The sequence below is a fragment of the Saccopteryx leptura genome, chromosome 6 (assembly GCF_036850995.1).
Source record: "Saccopteryx leptura isolate mSacLep1 chromosome 6, mSacLep1_pri_phased_curated, whole genome shotgun sequence".
In the NCBI taxonomy this organism is placed as follows: Eukaryota; Metazoa; Chordata; class Mammalia; order Chiroptera; family Emballonuridae; genus Saccopteryx; species Saccopteryx leptura.
Window position 1 is genome coordinate 55861092 of NC_089508.1, and position 24088 is coordinate 55885179.

The window sequence follows — 24088 nt, forward strand, 5'->3', positions numbered from 1 at the left end:
ATTATGCTATGGAGCCCCTCAGGATGCCAAAGGAAAACAGGGAGACGCAGCACATACAGTGGGGACAGAGGGGTACAGTTGCTATTTCAGAGCTCCCATGGGCTTGAACTTGGGGGAGTGTTCTGAATGTTTACAGGGCAATACAAGGAGATAAATACTACTGATTAGCCAGTGGAGCCCATAGTAAATACCGACATGATCACTCTCCTCTGTTCTTAATTGCTGAACTGGTTAATGTCTCAGGCTAATTATAGGTTGAATTACAAATGAGGGACTATAATTCTGGCCAAATAGAATGGCACTGCTGGAGGTGCACATATTTCAGAGCACACCGCCCTCTGAATCTCCGAGACTGTGAGTTCTTCCCAGCTAATTGCAATCTGGAGGCTCCTCCTTTCCCATGGGGAATAAAGAAGGAGTTAGGGTATAGGCTGGGAGAGTTTGGACATTTAAAAATATTTCTAGTTATTGTACGTTCTGCTGACATCATCAGACCAAGAGTTTGGTAAAGATGGGCCATAAGTGTCAGTAACAGAGAAAATACATCAAGTTAACCCTAAAGTGATAGATTCTCTATGGAGGGCCCTTCCGAGTGTAAAGGTTCTTCTGGATTCAGTCTATATAAGAAAACCCTTAATCCTCTCAGCAGGGAATTTCTTTTGTTTGTATTAATCTTCACCTGCTCTTGATTTAATCTCAACACAGTGAGGAAAATGGTAAGACAGAGTACAAGTTCAAAGGCCAGCTATAAAGAGAAATAAGGCTCTAGGACTTCTGGGGTTTTAGCCATATAGAATTCTGCTCCATTTGTCAAAGTGATGACAGACCAGGATGGCGTAGGGCACTATAGGAGGCTATGTCCTTTGGGGTGGGGGGAGAGGATGGTGAAGTAGGAGCTGCTAATAGGACCACTTAAAAGAAGCAATAATTATAATTTGATATAATTTTTATTTATTTTTATTTAATTTTTTTTTTTAGAGAGACAAAGAGAGAGTCAGAGAGAGGGATAGATAGGGACAGACAGACAGGAACAGAGGAGAGATGAGAAACATCAATCATTAGTTTTTCGTTGCGACGGATTAGTTGTTCATTGATTGCTTTCTCACATGTGCCTTGCCCGTCGGCTACAGCAGACCGAGTAACCCCTTGTTCGAGCCAGCGACCTTGGGTCCAAGCTGGTGAGCTTTGCTCAAACCAGATGAGCCTGTGCTCAAGCTGGCAACCTTGGGGTCTTGAACCTGGGTCCTTCACATCCCAGTCCGACGCTCTATCCATTGAGCCGCCGCCTAGTCAGGCGATATAATTTTTAAAAATTAGAATTAGAAAGGGCCACTTAAAAAGTAGGGAACATTGAGCTGTAGTCAATAAAATATTCTTGAATTCTATATATAATCATATACAATAGTAAAAGAGATGGATAAAGAAAAACAAGAGAGAAAATTTCAATGTATCACAGTCACAAGAGGCAAAGAATCAACAAAAAATGCATGTTTTATATCTATAGATCTATTTACTAATACAGTTTTTTTAGAGAACAAGTGGTACCACCTTTAGGATTAAAAATCAAGTTAAACATTGGCAGAATTTGTCATAACTATGTCTTAGTGCTCACTTAGGCTTTTTTTTTTTTTTCACTTAAGACCAAATATTAGACAATGTATTAATACATGTGAGGAAAACAGATAAAGAATTTAAGCCCAATAAAGAGAACCCCTGTATCTTCTATATACTTCTCTTTCCACATTTCTAATTGTAAGGAGGTCCTTTGGGCTGTTGTCTTGGCAACAGCATTATGTCCATCTCCATGTCATCCAATCTTCAATTGCATTGTCCCCAGTGAAACAACATCAGTAGAACTGGCTCCCTGGATCTTATTCCCTCTGTCTCTAGCATTATCTCTAGTGTCCCACACCCAGAAGGGAAAGTTAATTGTTGTACCATCACTGCTCCCAAGAGGATGTGCCAGAACCCATACAGAACTTTTCTTCCAGGAAGTCATGGTCCCAGCTACTGAGCTTTCTTCCGCCGTGTTAACTGTTACCTCATCACTGGGCCCAGTTATAGAGGAATTAGAAAAAAAACATCCAACTATTAAAATGACAGTAAAATCTGTAGGGAATAGGGTAGAGAGTGGCCTTTGAGTGTATTTATTGCACTTTATTGGAGCGCAGCAATTTAGCTTATTCATACAAAGACGTTTGTACCTTTCCATATGTAAACACCGTCTTCTGTAGAGTCCTACATTGTTCTTCCAACATCTTTGGACTTCCGAGCCAGTCTGTAACTCTGCTGTTCCACTCCTAGCTGTTTATCATGGAGAAATGAAAGCTTTTGTCCATACAGAGGCTTGTACGCAAGTGACCAATAGTGGATTTACTTGTAGTAGCTAATACAGTTCTAGAAGCTTCAAGTCCCAGGTATCAGTCCGGCAGAATGGGCTGGTGGTGACAGCTCCGTCCCTGGCCTGTAGTGGTCTTCTCACTGGGTCTCACACGGTGGAGAAAGAGCTTGCTCGTCGAGAGGATGTGACCTCACCTAGACTTTTTACACCTAAGATTCTTCAAAAATTTCTCTTTTCCTCATTTAAATAATGACAATTTCTGCTCTGAAAAAAAATGAGTTTAGGTTTTTCTCATGTGAAGGTAAAAGTCTATATTCATGGAACAACGGTTTTGTTTTGTGGCCAGTTAAACTATGGCTGATGAGGGTATGATATTGAGTGGGATACTTGAAAGCATATCAACACAATAAATTAAAATTTTAAAAAAATATAGCTGGTGAAACCTTTATAAAAACATGCTGTGATTTTTCTCCCCCTAAGGCAGGTGTCTCAAACTCGAGGCCGCCGAACAATTTTGTGCGGCCCGCAGACTAATCCCCTAGGCTTACTTAATTTTATCCAAAATATTTTGAACTTCGTGGATTAGTCTGCGGGTCGCACAAAATTGTTCGGCGGGCCGCAGCGGGCCGTGAGTTTGAGACCCCTGCAAGGGATAAATGTGTGTCCTACTCTGGATACAATTACAACTAAGCGACAGTTAGAGGTTTACTGCCCCAGCCCCACTGCTTGCAGATCACAAGAAACCAGTTTGCCCTAGGCTCCAAAACAAGTAAAAAACCAGAAGGGAGAAGTGCTTCAAAGTACCCAGGACTTTTCATGGCTAGTATAAAACTCATTCATTCATTCATTCAGTCAGTCAGTATCTATTGTGCACCTGGTACTTCCCAAGCAGCATATCAGACCCCGAGAGGCAATGCATTAATAAGATGGACAGTCTGCCCTGGCAGAGTCTGCAGGGAGGAACGGGGGAAAGGGAAACCAAGAAGGCCGGGAGGGGAGGGTCTGAGAGGCGTAATCTCCCTGGGGGGAGGTCTGTCCTCCCCACTGGATTTCAGTCTCCTGCAAAAGCAAAAGGTTACCATGAATTGCCCACCCCCTCATAAGTGACTTCTTGCCTATTGCAGCTGCACATTGTCCATTATAACTCGGACCTGTACCCCAACGCCAGCAGCGCCAGTAACAAGTCAGAAGGCCTTGCTGTCCTAGCTGTTCTTATAGAGGTAAGAGATGTTAAAAGGGATTTTACGTGAAATTTGGAGCTTGGATGATATTAGATGTGGCATGTGGTTCCATGCACACCTGTCTGTTGGATGTGCATGGTTCACGCCCAGTTTGGCTGTCTTGTCTCCAGAACAGGGGCATGTCCTGTTCCCCATAGAGTTCCTTCTCTCTTGGCCTGAAGGCAGCACTTTCTGTGGCAGGGCAGCAGAAATGGGCATGTCCTTTGTGACACTGGAAAACTGAGCCCTAGTTCTCAGCCCTGTTGCATAAGACATGGGATTGTTCAGCTGGATAGGATATGTGAGTATGTGTGCGAGTATGTGTGTGTATGTGTGTGAGTATGTGTGTGAGTATGTGTGTGAGTATGTGTGTGGGGATGGGGATGGGAATCACTCAGTTCTGCACCAGCAGATGCTGGAACTCCTGACGCACTCCTGGTATCCAAGTTCCATCCTTTCTGTGGACCCTGGAATGAGTTCTTTCCCAATCTCAGAAAGTGGGAATATCTCCCGATTCACTTGCATTATTTTTCCTTAATGAGACGGCATGGCCCTTGTTTTTCAACATGCTTACTTGCATGACTTGGCTTCATGAACTCAAGCTCCCTTAAGTTCTGGTGAGAGAAGATGCATTCAGGCTCACAGCCAGGTCATCAAGAGCACCAGCTATATTCCTTGCCCTAGGACACTCACTAGTGCTGGGATTCAAATAATTTAGCAACCAGAACTCTCCCCTAATGACTGTTTTAAGTATAAAGAAATGATATACTGAAAGGTAGTTTATTTTTTCATACATTTAATACTTAAATAAGAACAATAAAAGAGGCACACAAAACTAGAATATAAGAGTTCTAAAATATTAATTAAAAATATTAAATAATACCTTACAAAAAAACAATAAAACTGTTAAGATGTTTACATATTGCTGCTGCTGCTTCTGTGTGTGTGTGTGTGTGTGTGTGTGTGTGTGTGTGTGTGGTGGGTGTGTATGTATGTGACCGAGACAGAGACAGGGAGAGGGACAAGCAGGCAGGCAGAGAGAGAGATGAGAAGCATCAATTCTTTGTAGCAGCACCTTAGTTGTTCATTGATTGCCTTTTTTTTTTTTTTTGTATTTTTCTGAAGCTGGAAATGGGGAGGCAGTCAGACAGACTCCCGCATGCGCACGACTGGGATCCGCCCGGCAAGCCCACCAGGGGGCGATGCTCTGCCCCTCCGGGGGGGTCGCTCTGTTGCTACCAGAGCCACTCTAGTGCCTGGGGCAGAGGCCAAGGAGCCATCCCCAGCACCCGGGCCATCTTTTGCTCCAATGGAGCCTTGGCTGCGGGAGGGGAAGAGAGAGACAGAGAGTAAGGAGAGGGGGAGGGGTGGAGAAGCAGATGGGCGCTTCTCCTGTATGCCCTGGCCGGGAATCAAACCTGGGACTTCTGCACGCCAGGCCGATGCTCTACCACTGAGCCAACCGGCCAGGGCCTTGATTGCTTTTTTATATGTGCCTTGACCGGGGTGGGGGGGACTCCAGCAGAGCAAGTGACCCCTTGCTCAAGTCAGCGACCTTGGGCTCCAGCCAGCAACCTTGGGCTCAAAACAGCCACCGTGGGGTCATGTCTATGATCCCACGCTCAAGCCAGTGACCCCGTGCTCAAGCTGGTGAGCCCCTGCTCAAGCCGGATGAGCCCACACTCAAGACAGCGACCTCGGGTTTTCGAACCTCAGTCCTCCGCGTCCCAGTCCGACGCTCTATTCACTGCACCACCACCTGGTGAGGCTCATATTGCTTCTTGATTGGCGTCCTCACTTGCAATTTTTTTCACCTATGGATGGAATGAACATCACTACCGGTGCTTAGAATATGCTGTTGCACAGATGAAAGTTAAAAAAAGAGTAAGGAATGTAAATTTGTGATTTCCACATTGGGCGGCTGCCCAGGCACCCACCTTAGAGAGAACCCTGATTACAACTTCCATTTTAACAACCGGTTCGTCAAACTCAACAAAAAATTAGGTATCGGTTCTGCTAAACCTATGCAAACTGGCTGAATCCCACCACTGACACTCAGGCCCTAACACCTTGGGCTGGAAACTATACCCTGAGCTACAGGAGGGCAGGGACTATTCCACCAACTCTGTACCAGCCTAGGACCCATCATATGTGTCCTAGGACGGGGCATTCTTCAGGGAGGGCCTGGCAGTGGTGACCATGTACCCCCACCCGAGCCCTTTTATTAGCACTGTCAGTCCCGGCCCAGCCTATAGAACCTTGTCCCAGTTCAACCCGCCCCTTCTCTGTTGCAGGAGGGCTCCTTCAATCCTTCCTACGACAAGATCTTCAGTCACCTTCAAGATGTAAAGTACAAAGGTGAGGGGTCCTGGGATATTAATTCACCCTCTGTAGGAAAAGGATGAAGTGACTCCCATGTGACCCGAAGAAAAATGAATGCTGAAGGCAAGTGTTGTCTGTGACTAGGTCCTTGGGTCAGATGGCCCAGAAAGAGGCTGGTTCCCATTTCAAGGCTCAGTCCTATGCTCAGCTGCCCCACTGCCATAGAAGCAAGGATGACACCATCCCCCAACATTTCTCTCCAGGCCAAGAGGTGTACATTCCGGGTTTCAGCATTGAAGAGCTGCTTCCGCAGAGGCCTGCCGAGTACTATCGCTACCAAGGGTCCCTGACCACACCTCCTTGCAACCCCAATGTGCTCTGGACAGTTTTCAGGAACCCCGTGCAGATTTCCAAGGAGCAGGTAAGTGTCGTACCCCTCCAAGTCAGAGACCACATGGTATCACCCATATCATAATCAATGACTTGCTTTCCTAGCTTAGAGTTTCGTAGACAAGCTTATGCAAAACCTCTCCAAATGTCACAGGTGCCTGGGAAGCGCAGCAGAAGTTATGTGTGGGGCAGCAAGTCAAATAGGAAAATGAATCTATCGCCACAGTTCTTGAAAAAAGAGTTGTTAAGTTGCATTTCCTACTATACGCTCAGTGGGTGGTGTTCGCCCCGGGAGCACATGGTCCCTGGACAAGGGCAGGATAAAGTAGGTAGGATCAGGTTACATCATCTCACAAACTGGGAAGCTGGGACTGCAGCACTGAGAAGTGAGGTTCTGCACCCACAAGGAGCTCAGTCTAGTGAGGACAGTGATGGTTGGAGGGTTGAGGAAAACTTGCAGGATCACTCCTGGTTAGCGACAGAGCTAAGAGTTCCAGGTCGCTGCCCGTCCCTCTAACTCCACGGCCTCAGTGTGTCAGGAAGAAAAGAGGCTGGCAAGAGCTGGGGCAGCACTGCACACTGGCTCACGGCCCACCTACCCGTCCCTGCAGCTCCTTCTCTTCTATGAGCTACTGATCTGAGTAACCTAGATCAAGGGCAGCAGGTAGGCGGACAGGAATAAAGATGTGATGAATCAAGAGCAGAAATGTTGGGGGGAAGCAGTAAACTCCTGACCCAGAAACTGCCTTGGAAACAGATTATATAATCTATGTGGGTATATGAATACTCCATGGAGCTGGCAGTCAGATGACCTGTTAAATTCTCACCTCCTTCTTTCTGTTCCTTCTGATGGGACCATCAGAATAAGGAACCCCAAACCCCTCTGGTTCCAAATCACGCTCTGGAAGAGGCTGAGGAGCCCCGCCAGCACCCCGGATTTTCCTTCCTGCAGGGCAGACTTCAGGCACAAACTGGAGCTAACAGCACTAACCTTCCCCAAAGCCTGGGAGGCGGGAAGACAGGTCAGCTCCCCCAGGCCCAGTCGTCCAGATGCCCGGGGGGCAGGGTAGCAGTTCCATGGCTTTCCCAGCTACTTTCTACCGTGTCTCCACCAAGGCCATGGGGGTGAGAGCTGGTAGTGTCCTCCTCCTAGAGGTCAGGCAGGGAGCTGCCACTCTGCCCACAGGGTGTGTGTCTGCTCTTCTCCCCATAGCTGGTGGCTCTGGAGACAGCTCTGTACTGCACACACGAGAATGACTCATCCCCCAGAGCAATGGTCAACAACTTCCGGCGGGTCCAGAAGTTTGATGAGAGGTTGGTGTACATCTCATTCCGACCAGGTGAGGACATGCAGGGTGTGTATGGGGGTGGGGAGGGCAAGACGTCCATTCAGTATGAAGTCGGGGCCCTGCCCTCACGCTCTGTCCCAGATGCCCTTGGGTGGGTTAAGAGCACTCTAGCCACCAGGGGAACCAGGGTACACGAGGATCTATCATGTGTGGGTTTACTGAGGTCTCCCATCACTGCTCCCGACTTCCCTGGGCCTCTGTAGGGAAGCACAGGCCAGGCCTCCGGGCACATGGACCAGAGCCCTCATTGAGTCTGGGACTCTCCCATGGACAGGGAAGAAAAAATGTTCGGGGGGACTGCTCTTCTCTGGAGACCTACCCCTTCTCCTAAGGCATATGATAGCCCCCTTTTCATGAGATCACATGCTTAACTTCTTAGTCTAGGCTTCCTTAGCTTCAGGCCCATCTTCAGCCTTGTTAGGTGACTTACGGCACCACCAGTACCATCAGTGCCCAGGGATGCTCTTTTGAAAGGAGTCACATACACGGTCACAAGCAGCTCATGGTCTAATGTGGCAGGGCCCGTCTGCACTCACTGCCTTGTTGGCTCATCTCCTCGAAGTTTGCTTAAGCACAGGCACACAGGATCTATTATATTGAGTGAAACTTGTTTGCTTTCTTTCTAATGCTATGGAAGCTCAGTTCTTCCTTTCAATCTGTAACCATAACTCCCCAGAAGGACATTTAACATCTTCACTCGCTCAGTACCTACATCAGTACTGCTGGAAGCCAGGGGTCTGGGAAAGGGGGGAAGGGGTTCACACCCTTCTTCAAACCTCCAAGTTTACTGTCTCACTGTAGATAATTGAGCTGCTCCCGACTTGAGAGCCCGGAGTGCTCAGAGCAGGTAGGTCCGTGAAAGTACCACTTTATCCTCTTACACATCATTTGTGACCAAACTGGGCCAAGTGTTCATAGTTAAAGGTGGCCATTAATCCACTTGCCAGAAAACCAGCTCCCCTTGTCTCTCCTGGTACACCTTGTTTGTTCCTTTCTTAATGTGTGAGATTATAAATATCACCTCCTATGCTTAATTGAACATATGAAGATTATATTTCAAAGCCCTCGTCAGGAAACTTTAGAAACATGTCCTTCTGAATTGACTCATACATCTGGGCTCACTTATGTCTTTCTCTGTCCATTATTTAATCAAGAACTGCCCAAGAATGTATCTTTTGTGTTCTCCTCTTCAGATACCACTTAGTTAAGGTAGTTTCCTTCTTTCCTTCTATTTTCTGCTCTGAAAACTGAATCTGTGAACAGACCTTCCTAAAGATTGTGAATATAGATGATGATGGCCATGACAGCATCCCTAGGAAATGCCTCCAATGGACAGCCTGGTCCCTTTGACCTATCCTGGATATAACTTCTTCTTTTCCTTGTCCTCAAAACGTGGTACATAGTAGTCCAAGGTTAAATGGAAATACCTCAACTCTTAAATAAAAGAAAAAACTCTGCCTGCAGAGAAGGGACTTTGCCCACATAGATCAAGTAGAAGTTTGCTTGTGATTCGAGGATAATCATCAGCTCTGTTCTCTGGGCTGACCTACACAAGTCACAGGGGATAAGGTGACAGATACTTTGTTTCCTCCTGGCTGAATGAGGTGGCAAATTCTGTCCTTTCTTTGGCCTTGGTTTCCTCGGCCACAGGATAACAGGTTGGACTAGCTGTGTTAACGACCTTCCAGCGCTAGCGTGTTACGATGCATGTTAGTGGACTCTAACAACTGTCCATCCTGACTTTACGTTGCAGGGGCAAGTGTTAAGGGCAGTTACAGAGGATCGGAAGAAACCATGCAGAAACATGATTCTGACATCCCAGAGTAACCCCCTACTTGTAGCGATGAACTGTGGTGTTGGGAGTAATTAGCCATCTTCTTAGACTGGCTCAGGTCTAAGTTGGCGCTTATAGAGTGGGCGGTGCAGTTAGGGGTGTAGCAGAGCGCTTTGGTAGACCCTCCCAGTCTGGCTAAGGGAGCTTGTGGGCCTCTAGGCAGAAGCCCATAGACCACGTCCCTGCTTAGGACATCACAATCAAAGCCCAAATGCAGCTTTGTCACTGCCCCTCCTGCACAGCTCACCCAGAGCTGCTGCTCTCCGGAGCCCAGGCTGGGCCCAGCTCTCTCACTGGAGAGTCCACGGCAGTCCAAGGCAAACCTGTTCATTTGGAGGCTGATTATAGAAACTTGACCAGAATTCTTCCCTCCCTCTCACTTCCATAAGATACAGGCAACAAACAGGGCTGTTAGAAAGGACAACGGGTGGCAGCCCCACAGGAGTGGAACCCAAACCTCACGCGGCCGTGGCGCCTGCGCTCACGAGGGCCTCACACACCACCGCGAAGCGGCCTCGGGCCTGCCATTTCAAACGCACCGGTGAGCCTGTTCCTCGCTGTCAACCTGGGGCAATCTGGACTCAGCTATTGTACTCAGTGCCCTGACGCATGTTTGTAATTAGGTGTGGTTTACTCAGGGTGTTCTCTGGAAGTTATCAGGAACTATGGAGTTAGAAATGTTCACCAGGAGAAAAGTGATGTTAAAGAAATCCTCTGGGAGAGAAAGTACATAGACTTTGAGAGGAGGAGCTGGGATTTAACCAAATTGGAGCAACTGGGACTGAACTGTTTGACCTGACCCTGCTTTCTGCTCTGCTGCACTCAGAAGGGAGTACAGGACCTGGTTCTGTCCTCAGGAGGGGTACAGTCTAACCAAGGCTTAGCCCCAGGGCAGGGTTTTCCAGCTCAGGTACTATTGCCATTTGGAGGCTGGATAATTCTTGGGGGGGGGGGGGGAGCTGTCCTGTGCACTGTAGCATTAGCAGCACCCTTGGCTTCTACCACTGCATGCCTGTAGCATCCCCCCAGTGTAACGCCCAAAATGTCTCCAGACACAGCCGACTGTTTCAGGCAGAGGAGGAGCATAATCGCCCCTCAGTGGGAACTACTTCCCAGGGGTTGTACGATGACTTTTCTCAGCCCAGACTCATTTTTCCCACTCTTATCACAGCATTCTGGAGTTTTATCACACGCCCTGGCCTTTATTTATCCTATTCCAGCATGACATCTACAGTCTGGCGATGATGACCCCTGAAACAATACGGTTGGGGTCACTAATGTAGAACAGTCACACCCAAGAGAAACTCTGGTCCCCGTATTCTTTTAGAATGTGAGTGTTCTTTTTATATAATTGGGCCTGCCCAGGCTGAGAGAAGTGGGTACGAGAGAAGTATTCCTCCTTAAGGTTACAGAGCTCTTCATCGGGGCCCTGGAGTCTCCCAGGCAGCACCTTTCTCCAGAAACCCTTCAGCATTCTTCTCCCTCCCGTTTGCACAAGGCTTCCTCTTGTAAATGTTGTTGTTTGTTGCCTTTAAAATGCCCGCTCTTTATGGAGAGGTGAAAGTCATACCAGGCACCTTTTTCAGCTCTTAAAAGTCACCTCTTCCAAGTGGCACAAATGGAACGCTTGAGCTGAAGAGGAGAAACGGGACTCATCGTCCTTAATGCAGGAGCCCGGAGAGAGGGAACACATTCTGGGACCGTGCAGATCTCGCAGGGAGTCAGGCACCCAACGTGAGGAAGGAGGGTGACCGCAGAGCAGAGTCACAGCCCAGGGATCCAAGTCTCGGTTCCTTCATACCTACAGACACCAACACTGGGTCCAGGTGGTGATGGGCAATATAGCAAGAGCCTATCCAACCTAAATACTGATGTTATTCCCTTGCCAAGACAAGGGAAAGTTGAGGGGCAAGAGCAAGCCAGAAAGTTTCTATAATCATGTCTTTAGTGGGCCTGCTCTGAGCAGCTGCATGTCACCCCGCGGCGAGCGGGGTCCGGCCGAGACACACTTAGACAAGGGCGCCCACGGCAGATCTGTGGTGTTGCATGCTTAGAATCTGCTTGACCCTATGAGAACTGGGTAGTTTTATAAAAACCTTTAAAAAAGAGATAGAAAAAAAATCTTACAAAGCTGAGATGGCTAATTATCTATTTTTTTGATAATTTTTAGAGTGTATGTTTTGTGCTTATTGACCCTGTGTTTCTAAAAGTTCCTGTTTATAAATAAAATATATGTATCCATTCTTCCAAAGTACCCAAATGAAAGATCAGAGGAGTTACCACCTTCCAACGCCCCCTGGATACAGGGGGCTGAAGAGTCAGGAGTAATCATCAAACATGCTAAGCTGCAAAGTGCAAAGTCCTAGTCCCTTCAGCTAATGCAGTTTAACACACCACATGCTTTCTGAGCACACCCCAGCTAGGCCCCCTGGGGAACAGAGTCCAGCACGGATGTTATCTTGCTCCTCACAACAAGCCTCTGGCACAGAGCAGACCATATTCGGAAAAGACAGTGGGCAGAGGGGCTGGGCAGAGAGCAGGAATACCCTTTGTGAGGTGGCCAGCTGGTCTTCCCAGCACCACATCCCCGGCACCGTCCACACTACGATGGGCCCCCCTGAACATGGCGGCTGCTTTCATGGATGCACACCCTTTACTTACGCTCACACTGTTCCCCTTGGAGTGTGCCTCACCTCTTCTACCTGGAAAATTCTTGCAAGACTCAATTCTCGTCATATCCTCCCAGAAGTCTTCCGCATTCCCCTGAGGCACAGTCTCCTCCTTCAGGGAGGCCAGAACAGTGTGCTCTCTTTTTGAGTCTTAGCGCACCACAGGATAAGATTTATTACCATTCAGAAAAAGGAAAAATATGTGTTATCCACACACTACAAGCTCCTAAAGGACAGGGACCGTTGCCATCTTACTCACTTTTTGTGCCTGGCATTGTGCCTGGCGCACAGGACGAGCTTGAAAGAATGTAACCAATCTGTTTCCTCCCCTTCCCCTCACCAGCGCCTTCTCTGCAGAATGATTTGAACATAAGTCTGACCAACTGTTAAATTTTACTTCTGTCTTATTCTGCTGTGATCAGTTTGCCAACAGCATTGAAATCAATTTATTTGTTTAAGAAAAATGAAAGATCAGATTTAACTGCCGAGTTCTGAAGCTCCGGGAGGGAGTTGCCTAGAGATGCTCTCAGGCTTTCTGGCGCTCTGGCCTGACAGGGATAAGACGCCCCAGGCCCATCCATCGTTCTGTCTGCACGAGCAGCCCGGCCACCAAAGCAAGCGGACAGTGCTACACGCCCCAGGCTGGCACTGTAACCCGTGTCATCGCCCAGGATGTAGGTCCCTCAGAGCAGCGTGGCTCTCTCTCCTGGGCCTGCATACCTGCTTCTGGAAGGCAAAGCCCTCGGTCCCGATCATGGTTGTAGAAAACCACTTAGTTCCCTCATGTAATCTGGTGGTATCTTGTTGGAAGATTTGTTTGTAGAAATTATTTCTTTACTGGGTTATTTCTTTACAGTGTTACTAAGGAAAAGTCCCCAGTTAAATATGTACCCCAAAGACAGTAATGTTCTGCAGTTACTGAAGGCATCTTCCTTGCTCTTCTTACCAAAGCATCATCCAAAGGAAGGGCTAGCATGTCAGTTACTTGAGTCCACGACATGTGTTTTCATCGTAAAGAGTTTTACCATTCGAAACTGGCTTACCAAAACTCTCCCTGCCTCTATTTTCACTATGTAACATGTCACCTACAAAAACAGTCCATACTTTGCCTGACCTGTGGTGGCGCAGTGGATAAAGCGTCGACCTGGGACCCTGAGGTCGCCGGTTCGAAACCCCGGGCTTGCCTGGTCAAGGCACATATGGGAGTTGATGCTTCCAGCTCCTCCCCCTTTCTCTCTCTCCCTCTCTCTCCTCTCTAAAAATTAATAAATAAAATTAAAAAACAACAACAACAAAAAAAAAAACAGTCCATACTTTAAAGTAATACTTTGAAAAAGGCTGTATTCCTTTTTATTCAAAATTCTGTTTGAATAAACAGAATTGCAAATAGAACTAGAAAATACTAGACGTGTTCCAGGAACCGCAAGCTGTGTCAGAGAGGCACTGTTCCTCCGGCTGGACTTCTGTTTGCACTTGAGGCTTCAGAAGACCTCAAAAGCAGTTAACCAGCATCCCTCGGTCCAGCAAGATGCCAGTGGAAGACAGCTCCTGAGCCAGCCAGACCAGGTAGCAGTGCCCCTGGGGCAAGCGGCCTGCCGATCTTCTCTGGGGGTCTGTACCTTCCTGGGCGAGGCATGTTGACAGTCAAGTTCTTCTGTGTCTGGGTGGTTCCCTTCTGTGTCATATTGCCTTCTCTCTGCCTGCCCTGGCACGTACCAGAGCGCTTTATGGAGCACGGATGGCATGGCTTCCCCATGTCTGTACCGTGTGCAACCTTTCCCCAGGGGTTCAGGGGCCCTTCAGTTGCTTTCTCACCCAGTGGCTCTCATGGGCCATCTCTGTCAACCAGCCTGTCTCCATTGCTCCTGTCTGTCCCATTGATCTTCAGTGGGACTACTTGTCTTATCTGCCCTTCAGACACAAACCATTTCTTTGTTTAACCTGTAGGTGAATTTCTCTAGCTCTATCTCTCCTGCACCATCTGTGATGCCTGTTCTGTACAGCTCTGCTGTGATGGTTTCTCTCTGGGCCCTAGTTCTCCAGTCACCTCAACAGCTCTCCCTGTGCCCCCAAAGTCTCCCTGGCTTCCCCTCTTCCTTTCATTAGTAGATACTTTAGTATCTGCCTCCCATGGGATGCTAGCCCTGTGGGCTTCATCCAGTCCCACCGAGAAGCCCTGCTTCCTTGATGGTTGGGGCTGTCTCAACCGGCAGGGGATGGCATCCCAGCATCTTCCTGCCTGGGGCTTCCTGCCTGGGGCCAGAATTCTAAGGAGGTGCCGCCCTCACCACCATTCCTCTTCCGTAGTAGCTTATGCTCTTTTCCTGATCAGTCAAACTGCTTTGTTTTTGCTGCATCAAAGTTTTAGCTGAAAGCATCTGTCCCATCTCTGGGGCTTCCCTTGTCTTCGGGGTCGCTGGGTCTCCTTTCGCTCTTCCAAGGAGAGGCAACTGAGGCCTGACAAGTAGTTGGCCGGAAGCAAGGAACCCAGCTATAGGCCTGGATAAAATTAGGCTGTTACTTATAGGGCCTGACAGAGAGCCAAGGGGTTTACTGCTCAGTGAGCCAGGAAAGCCAAACTCTCTCCAGAAAGTCAGCACACCGGGCTCCTGAGAAAGCCCCACTCCTGGAGGCCTTGCTCATGCAGACTCTGCTCAGCTCCCTCAGACCACGGCCCAGGGCCCTTGTCCAGCCCCAGAGTGGGCTGCTCAGCTGTCTGGGGGCCTTGTGGATGTCCGGATGTTTGAGGTGACTGTGACAGTGATGACTTTAGGAATGTCCAGTTGGATGGCTTGGCCCAGTGGTTAGGCTTACTACTAACAGTCTTATGTGGTGAGAACCCGTTTGGTACAAGCATCTGGAGTTTTAGGAACAAAGAACAAAAGTGTATTTCATCAAAAGGTGTGAAAAGGAAACCATGACTAGTCGGAGGTTTTCTGGTTTGTTGTTGTTTTTAAGATCCTAGAAGCCTTAGTCGCCTCTAGGTACCTTAAAAAGAAAAAACTCCAAATACCAAATTATAATGTACAGAGGCTACAGACATGCATGGAACAGAGCGTGTGCTATACAAACACCCGACACTCCCCCCAGGGGGGACCTCATGTCCTGAGTGTCTCCAGACTCACAGACAAATTCTTGTGTTCAGGTTAGAAGAGAGGGCCTGGGGTGGGGAATGAGACGAGGGGAGCCACTCTCTGCCACGTGGGAGGCCATGGGCTGCTAGCGGTGGCCAAAGAGCCCGGAGAACCCTGTTCTTTGTGGATAGCTCCTCTCCATACCTGCTGTTTATTCTTACAACAGTCCAGGACCACCTGGGGAAGCCAAACCAGACTGCAGAGGGCAGCCGTGGGCCAGAGAGATGCAGACTCAATGAGAGATTGTAGGAAAGGGCGGTAGGGAAAGGACCCAGGGCTGATGGCTGTAAGGGAATCAGCCAGACTCTGGCCACAACAGAAGGGCAAGCAAAACCTCACTCTGCAGTCTCAAGTCTGGTTCCCTAGGGTGTCAAGTGACCCAGGGATAAGTTCCTGGCCCTCGCCTGGCATCTCATACTTGGTCAGGCCTCACCTAGGATCTCAGTTGCCATTATGAACTCTAAGGACACAGGCTCTCCTTAGTGTCGGGCTGAGTGGCCACCTTCTGCACAGCTCTAGCCTCCAATGTCAACTAAAACAATCACCCCTACACACACACATGCTAGAAGTTTCTACTGAAGTCAGAAAGCCATCAGACAGGAGGGTCCATATGAACAGACTTTGTGTAGACGGAGGGTCTTCCCGGGAGCCCGGGGAGTAGTTCTGAGAACCTGGGAGCAGCAGCAGGCGGGGCGACCCCGGGAGGCTTCATGATCGGGCTTCTCTGTCTCCCTGAAGATGGAGTCACCTGTGACCCACCCCCAGGGAGGTTCCCCACAGGTTGATAATGGGATTTCTCCTTAGCTAGAGGGACACTATTTCAGCCCACTGAGGACTCCTAACTCACCCCATTTATCTACAACAATGACGTGCTGAGAGAAGCCACAGTCCCCTGGTTCCACATGGCACAGAAGGAAGGCTGGGGTGGTGGATGTGTTTCCCCTGTTTATCCAGTGGGGCCAGGGCAAAAATAGAACCAATCCATGACAAGACTGGATGGGGCAGGGCAGAAGTCTGGTGACATGTTCCAACTAAGCTCTGCTAGCCCCAGCCAGCCAGACGGGGCAGACCCCTTACTGAGGAAGAAGGTGGGTACCAGAGAGGCAGACAGGCTCTGGTTCTTATCCTTCCTCACCTCCCATTTTGGCCACTTTGTGTTAAAAGCTGAAGTCTTGCCCAAGCTAAGTACAGTACGCTGTGGTTAAAGGGCATTAGGAGGAGGGATCACTTGTGAATCTCCGAGGTGGGCAGTTCCTCCTACCTCGTCTGTATAAGCCTAGCACCTCCAACCAAAAGGTAGAGAGCTTCGACACATTGGTCACACCCACCAGTTTGTCTCAGTTAACTTCCCATCTTTTCCTCCTCTCCCGAAGTGCAAGACATTACCTACGCAGGACTGAGTCGGGGTATGTGGCCGGCGGGCCGTGCATGCTGCCGCTGGGTGCTCACTGTGATTCTCGGTGTGATCGTGCCTGTGAGACTTCTGGCCCACCCTCTCTGCTTCTCTGTGCTGTTGCTATGGCTCCTGGCTCTTTCTCACTGTGGGTCTTTGATCAAGTCACTCTTTGATTCAAAAATGAACTGCCAATCAAATGCTCCCCTAATGAAAGACCTAATCACTCTGAACAGCATGCTTACATTCACAGAGCCTATCTAAGATCTTCTGTTGGCCATGGTGGAAAGCCATTGCCTAAAAACATGCCTGAGCCCAACGTGGAGGTCGGGTGACTGGCTAGGGGACCTTGGGGATGGGTCTCTGGTTGTTTTGGGCTGTGCAATGGAACTTGAGCAGCCCTGATAAAGAGGCATCCCAATGGGCCTTAAATCCAGCAGGCAAAGATGGAGTAAGTTCTTATTCAGTAGCCCAGGGTTTCTCAAAGTGTGGTGTACGGACCACGCACATCAGCATCAGCTAGAGGTGTCTGGTAAAAATGCAGATTCTGGGCCCCACTCCAGACTGAATCAAGAGTCTCTGGGGTTGGACTCCAAATCTACATTTTAAACAAGTTCTTCAGATGATCCTGATGCAAGTTTGAGAACCCCTGCTGGAGAATGACCACAATTTGCAAATGGCCCCCTCTGAGTAATCCAGCCAGTCCTGCTACCAAAGACCAGAACCTGAGAAGAGGTGGGGAAATGACGCCCTTCGGTGGGTGGGTATGCAGCTGTCATCTGACTTCACACCCATGTGCTGCGGGAGGAGATGAAGGGGAAGGGAGGAGTGTAACACGTGTCCGCTGCCTCTTCACCAGGAATCATTCTTTCGGTGGCCCTGGCTGGTGTTCTTGGCATCTGCATTGTTCTGGCAGTATCCATTTGGCTTTTCAGAAGGAAGAGAAGGTGAGCTGGGTTTGCTTTGAAACGGGAGTGGGTGGCTTATGTGTCCATGAGGTTTAATTTGTCCGGGAAGGCAGCCTGCACAATAAGGGCCCCTTCACCTTTACCAACACTTATCCTAGGAGTGCTGGTTCCCACACACCACTTGCTCAGGCCTCCTTTGCATGAGGCCTGGTGGTTCAAGGGTCATTGTGCTCAGAACTGGAAGTATGTCTGCTGGCCTTGCTGCCATTGCCAAAAGCTTGGGCAAGTCTCTGGATCTGGGGTAGGGGGTCCCATTTGCCTAATACAAGCAGCAAGGAGGCTGTTTTCCTTCTAAGATCTTTACATCTGCTTTTCTTCTTTTTATCTATATACTGTATATTGTACTGTGTGTTTACCCCTCCCTCACAGTCTAGTCCCCTCCCATCTCCACGTATCCCCCTGGACCCTCTTCTATCTGCTCCCACCCCTTCCCTCTGCTAATCACCATGCTGTTGTCTGCGTCTGGGAGGTTCTTTGTTTTGTTTTTCCTTAATCCCTTCACCAATTTCACCCAGTCTCTGACAGATGTCCGTCTATTCTCTGTATCTGTGAATCTGTTTCTATTTTATTTCGTTCATTAGGTTACACATATAAGCGAAGTCATATGGTATTTGTCTTTTCTGAGTACACAAAGGACAGTGAAGGAAAAGCTGATTTCTCAACTCACGTTAGCTATTGATGTCCTTTGCTCATGTGTTTTATTGTCACATTTACTTTTTCCTAAAACCTAATTTATTTTTCCTGGTATAAAAAGAAAGGCTGCCAGGAACCCCGCTATGGAATCAAAGCTTTGAAGCAGGGTGGTAATGAGAGCTTCTTCAAAATGCAAATCTACTATTGTCAGACATTAGAAAATGAACAGGTCCCGTGTCGGTTAATGCTTGATTTGTAGCCATTCCCTCCTAATACCAACAGAATTGGGGGAAGGTCCCCAAGAGAAGAATGTGACCCCTAAACCTTGCCTCATTTCATGGCCGAGTCAGGCTGCACGCGGCCTCTCTCTCCTCTTTAACTAATAAGGCTCGTGTGTTCTTGTTCCGGTAGCAAAAAATGTGACAACACTAAAGGTGTCATATACAAACCAGCCATCCGGAAGCAGACTGAGACCCACGCCTGAGGCCCCAGCACTCCAGGCACGTCCACGGAAGAACTTTGCTTTGGATGCTACACACAGTGGCTCCCTGGACACTTGAAATACCTGAGAGTTCTATGGAGCTCAACCTGCCAACACCCCGGACCTTCGCGGCCTCTGGCTGGGTGCCCCTCATCCTGACGCTGCAGCCACCCGCCATGCAGTTGCCGATGGGGAGAGCCACCACAGAGGCAGGAACTCTGAGTGTCTGTCTGCTTCATCTTGTGAGACCCGGAAGAGGGCTGGATTCCGGGGACACAAACCATGTCGACTGGTGGGGGATGTTACTGATTGAAAAACATTTTTATCCAGGGGGTCACTCAAGCGTGGTGTCAAATGTCCTGGAAATTCTGCTCTTTGTCCAAGCTTTGAAATGTGCCACTCTGCTTAGGTGTTGCTTTTGAGACTCAGGTTTGTTTCCTCAGGGAAGGCATTGCTGTCTTCCTCTGATTTCCTTCTACTGTGACAAACTTTTGGTCTGACCTTGGCACTTGGGGAGTTAGGGAGAGGGGAAACACTGATACAGGAAGGGTCAAGGTGCATGAGACAACAAGAGAAATCCTTTAAAAGATAGTAGAGGCCTCTTCAGAATCCTGTCCTTTGGATCAGAGGCACTGAATAGGTCTGAGAGAGAGAATGGGAAGACACACACGATCTGAGGTCTCAGAAGGTCTAAATATGAGAAGGACGGGATATTAAGCCTAAGTCCGGCCTCCTGCCAGTTTTATACAGTACAGATTTATAAATAATTAGGCTCTTCCTTGAAAAGGTACCACTGCTTTCTCTTCTTAGAGCAGATAGGAGTTCTAAGAATCTGCAGAAGCAAAATGATTAAAGAGCTTTGTTTCTTTTGCCCAAATTTCATTTCTGCCACCTTCATGGGTCCCTACTGTCAACCTGGACTTGGGACCCACCTACTTCTCTGACATCAAGGATGTCGAGCCATGGCTTAGTAAAAATGCATTTTCAAGGTATAAACAGCGGGCAGTTCTCTGTGCCAGGGCTGGCAGTGTGGTATTTACGGACCAAGCTAAAGGCATGTTACAAAGATTCCTCGTGGTCTCCCCCCAAGTCCCAAAGACAGCTTCTGAGAAAACTTAACTCCTCCCCTCTCCCCCCACGGATGTGAGAGCCCATGGAGGTCAGCAAGGTCCAGGACTGAGAAGGACCTCCGCCACCAGCCTCTCCAGGTCCACACCTCCCAGTCCACAGAGAACCGTCTCACTCCCAGTACTCTGACAGCACGAATGTCTTCTTGAAGCACAGGGTTCCTGATGTCATTTTTTCCTTCTGCTCCTCTCTCGACTCTGAGAGGTCTTTGCCTTTCACTACTGTCACAGCTTTTCCTGGTGATGCACGCCCTCTGTCTCTGTAGCTTGCTTGTTTGCTAGGCAAGGCCACAAAGGCCCTACTGGAGACACAGAGACGTGGCCGTTCACGAGACTAACAGCACTGGGGCCCGGTGTAGCGTCCCGACTGTGCCCTTAGCATACCTGGTGCTGAACAAGTGGCAGCAGGGATAACCCTGGTGACCGAGCATGTGAATTAGGTAATGCTTTCTCGGCCTTGGACCAAAGATGCCAATCAGAAACCAATATACACCACCCCAGAGCTGTGAGACAGACTCAAGAAGCTCGCTACATCTTTTATGGACGAATTGTATGAGAGAACAGAGAGATCACTGTACCTGGCACAGTAGCTTTTGATAAAAAGAAAGGTTTACTGGGTGGGGAAGCAGTGCATTTCTCTTGCGCGTCCTCCCTCAGTACAGCCCAGGCTCTCACTTCTGGTCCTCGTGGCCGAGACAGAACAAAGCCAGGGAAGCAACAGAAGGCTCCACAATCAGTAGTCAATTCCTGCTCATCCTTATGGGGTTCCTAAGGTTCTGCCTTTAGACTTGGGAAGGTTTTCTCTGGTTTGCACTCAGTCGGCTGACACCAGCGGCACCACAGCAAACCAGTGCTGGGGAAGGCGTGGGGGCGGGGCGCTGGCTTCTTTGCCTCTGACGAACGGGGTCTTGAGTCTCTCTGCTTTGTTTCTTTACTGTCATCTGGTAAAAATAGTAAAAACCTGTACCCGTTTTCTTAACATTCTTTGCTGCATTGACTATTACTCCCATTTTAAGTTCAGACCTTAAGTTCTTCTCCCCTTCACTAAGCTCTCTGAAGGCCCCCTGGCTGGCGCTTGGGCAGCAGGGGGTCTGCAGCACCCTGTCCCTGTGCCTCAGATGGACCATCGCCACTGTGACGAAGGCTGTTTAGCACTTCCGTATTTATTGTAAGAATGATTGTAATGAACACATACTGTAAATATGCGAAATCATAAATAAAAGACTTTTCACACGACTGAGTTTTTGGAGGTGAGCTGAAAGCACTACTATTGGCAAAGCACTTTGTAGTCCCCTGTCTATGCTGATGAGTGACCAGTCGGAATGCATGATGATGTCGTCTGCATCCCGAGCTTAGAGCCTGGCTCCAAAGGAAAACAAGCTGAAGTACTTCGTCACTTTGCTGAGGATGGAGGCCGAGGGCGTGTGCGGCCCAGGCCACCCAGCTGCTGACAGTGGAGCTGGGAAGTTGACCGCAATCAGGGAAAGGGCCTTGAAAAATAGGTCCGATCTAAGCAGATACTTAGAAAAGAGGGAGATGTTCTTAACCAAAGAGCCAGGAATACAGGAAATGGGTCTCAGGTCTCCTTACTTTACTAGGTACTGTACCTAGTATACTGGTAGCCTCTCTTGGTTTGGATCCTTTTGCAAAACATGCTATCTCCCTCCATACAATCTTTCGTCTAATTCCAGCTCTCACCTTCAGGTTTGCTCAGGGAGGCAGTCCCCTACAGGTTCCATGTCAGCCCATCATTGTTCATTTGAGTATTTAGAAAAGCGTCTAGTTTTCACTTCGATTGCCCTCATATGGAGACAGGTACGACAGAAGTCATCTCCCGTCTCCCTCCACAGCCGCTCCCCCCATTCCCTGAGCTCCAGACACACTTGCTCACACTTGCAGGGATGAGCAGCAAGTGTGGTGGCGAGAGCCATGGGCTGGCGGGGGACACCCGCGTCCTCCTTCAGCCTGGCCATGACCTCTTCGTTGAAATCCAGCCAAATGGACAATCTGGAGCACACAGTGCACCAGGAATACAACAAAATATATAGTGTAAGATGTAAAGTTTAAAGTTCTAGTAGCCACACCAGAAATGTAAAAGACACCACTGACACGCATATCTTTTATATAACCCAACAGGTCCAAAATACTATCATTTCAAAATGTAAACATATTTTGACATGAAATATTTTCACTTGTTTTTTTCATACTGAGTCTGAAATCTGGTACATATTTTACACTTTTAGCACATCTCAATTCAAATGCTACATTGTCACTGAAAATATTTGATCTATATTTAGACTTCATAAAATTTACAGTTTGAAAAGGCAAATTCACACATTTGCTCCAAATACACTCAAAAGTTTTCCAAATATTTGAATCAATTATCAGCTTTTAAATTTAAACTTATTAAAATAAAACAAAATAAAATGAACTGAGTTTCTCAGTGTCATTAACCACAGTCCACGTGCTCACGGCCACTGTGCAGACACAGAATACTAACCCTTTCCTTGGACATCATACCCTTTGAGAGGGTAAAACCTAGTGGACTTTCACACAAAAATAAACGCTGCCAGAAAGCCTTAGGGAGAGGGGAAGGAGTGGAGGATGGGAGATAGAGGATGGGGGATCTAAGGAGGCAGACATGGAGGGTGGCAGGAAACAGAGCAGATGGAAAATCAGTCCAAGGTGAACAGAGCAGCTGAGACCAGCTACCTCCCACCTCTTCTCCTGGCTCAGGAAGACACACTCCCCCAGCCCTCCCCCGGCCACGCCCCTTGGCCACACCCTGGGGTCCAGGCGCTCAGCAATGACCACAGGCTGGGGTGTCCCAGTGGCTGATGGGAGCCAGGGCTATTGACACAAGGGCATCTGGTTAACTGCGGAGACCTCAGCGATGTGGGACCCTGGCCAAGTGCTAACTGCAATCCGACCAACCCGCATGTCCTTAGAGTCCTAACATTCCCGCACCTGACAGGGTATCTCCACGCTTCTGGAGCCAGCCAGCCCCATGGGGGTGAGCACCTGAAATCTGAGTCTCTTGAATTATTAAAAAGTCACCTTCCTTCCTTCCTTCAATGCATGGGGAGAAGTCTTGAGACCCACTTACAAAAGGAAACCAGACCTCTGGGGTCGCCTGTGGGGACGCGGAGGTGGCCGCTGGGCAGTGGGCACCGTTTTGGCATCACCACTCATGTCTACATTGGAAATGGCCTGGCAGGGATGCATGGCCCAGGGTGGAGGGGGGAAGGTGTGACAACGCCACATAGGAAGATTCCCATCCATGCCCTTTCATCATAGGATGCAGGGCAGAGATGGGGCCGAAGTGCTTTGTGAATGGAATTCTCACCGTAAAAATGTATTGCAACCGAGGCAGCAGATCATTATGACTGCAGGTCAACCAGGGCTTCAGCATTGCCTCCTATTTGTTTACCTTTGACTGTTCCAATGCACATTCATGCCAACAGGGCGAGAGGGAGCGCTGCCTGTATCTTACCAAGTGGGAAACTAATCAAGGGCTCCGGCTGTGGGCTAAGCCAAGGTCACACAGCTTCTACAGTGACAGTGTGGGGTCCGCCTTCCACAGCTCCAGCGACATGGAAACACCTTCTTATAATAGAATTTATTATGCTTATCTCAGCCATGCTGTAACCTCATAAAACCCCACAGGCTATAAACACTAAAGACATCTGTGCCAATGATTTCTGGAAAGTCAACTACCTCCTGCCTCCAATCTGATTGGTAACATTAAACCCTGGCCTCTGTTCAGAGAAAGTCTGACCAAGAATTAACAACCTCAAGTAAGGAGAGGAGTCAGCTAAGCTCCTGGGCTGTTACCCTCACCCCTTAATTTAGCAGAACAAATTCCCAAGGACACAGTCATTGAACTTTCTCTTTTCCTAAGGCTGAACTGGAAAGAAGGAATAAACACACACACACACACAGAGTATAATTCTATTTGTATAAAATCTTAAAATATGCAAACTAACCTATAGTGGCAGAAAGCAGATCAGTGGCTGCCTGGGGAATGAGGCTGGGGGCAGGGTGGAGGATGAAGGCATATGAGAAATTGTTGAGGTGATGGATGTGTTCATTCTCTTGATTGTGGTGATGATTTCTCCACATATGTCCAAACCGTTCAGATTTTACACTTTAAATATGTGCTATTTATCTTGTATCAGTGATACCTCAATAAAGCTGCAAAAAAAGAATAAAAGAAAAAAGGAAGAA

At 48.4% G+C, this 24088-nt stretch overlaps 1 protein-coding gene across 1 annotated transcript in view; it reads left to right on the top strand.

Annotated features, from left to right (window-relative positions):
• The window catches only part of CA12 (carbonic anhydrase 12), a 65984-nt gene extending 44887 nt beyond the window's left edge, over nt 1–21097 (top strand). Inside the window, exons 5-11 of the mRNA XM_066344296.1 lie at nt 3466–3561; nt 5856–5919; nt 6147–6304; nt 7487–7613; nt 16633–16665; nt 17512–17599; nt 18665–21097. Of these exons, the coding sequence (XP_066200393.1) occupies nt 3466–3561; nt 5856–5919; nt 6147–6304; nt 7487–7613; nt 16633–16665; nt 17512–17599; nt 18665–18737 (639 nt within the window). The 3' untranslated portion in view covers nt 18738–21097. The remainder of the gene's footprint in view (nt 1–3465; nt 3562–5855; nt 5920–6146; nt 6305–7486; nt 7614–16632; nt 16666–17511; nt 17600–18664) is intronic.
• The last annotated feature ends 2991 nt before the right edge of the window (nt 21098–24088 follow it).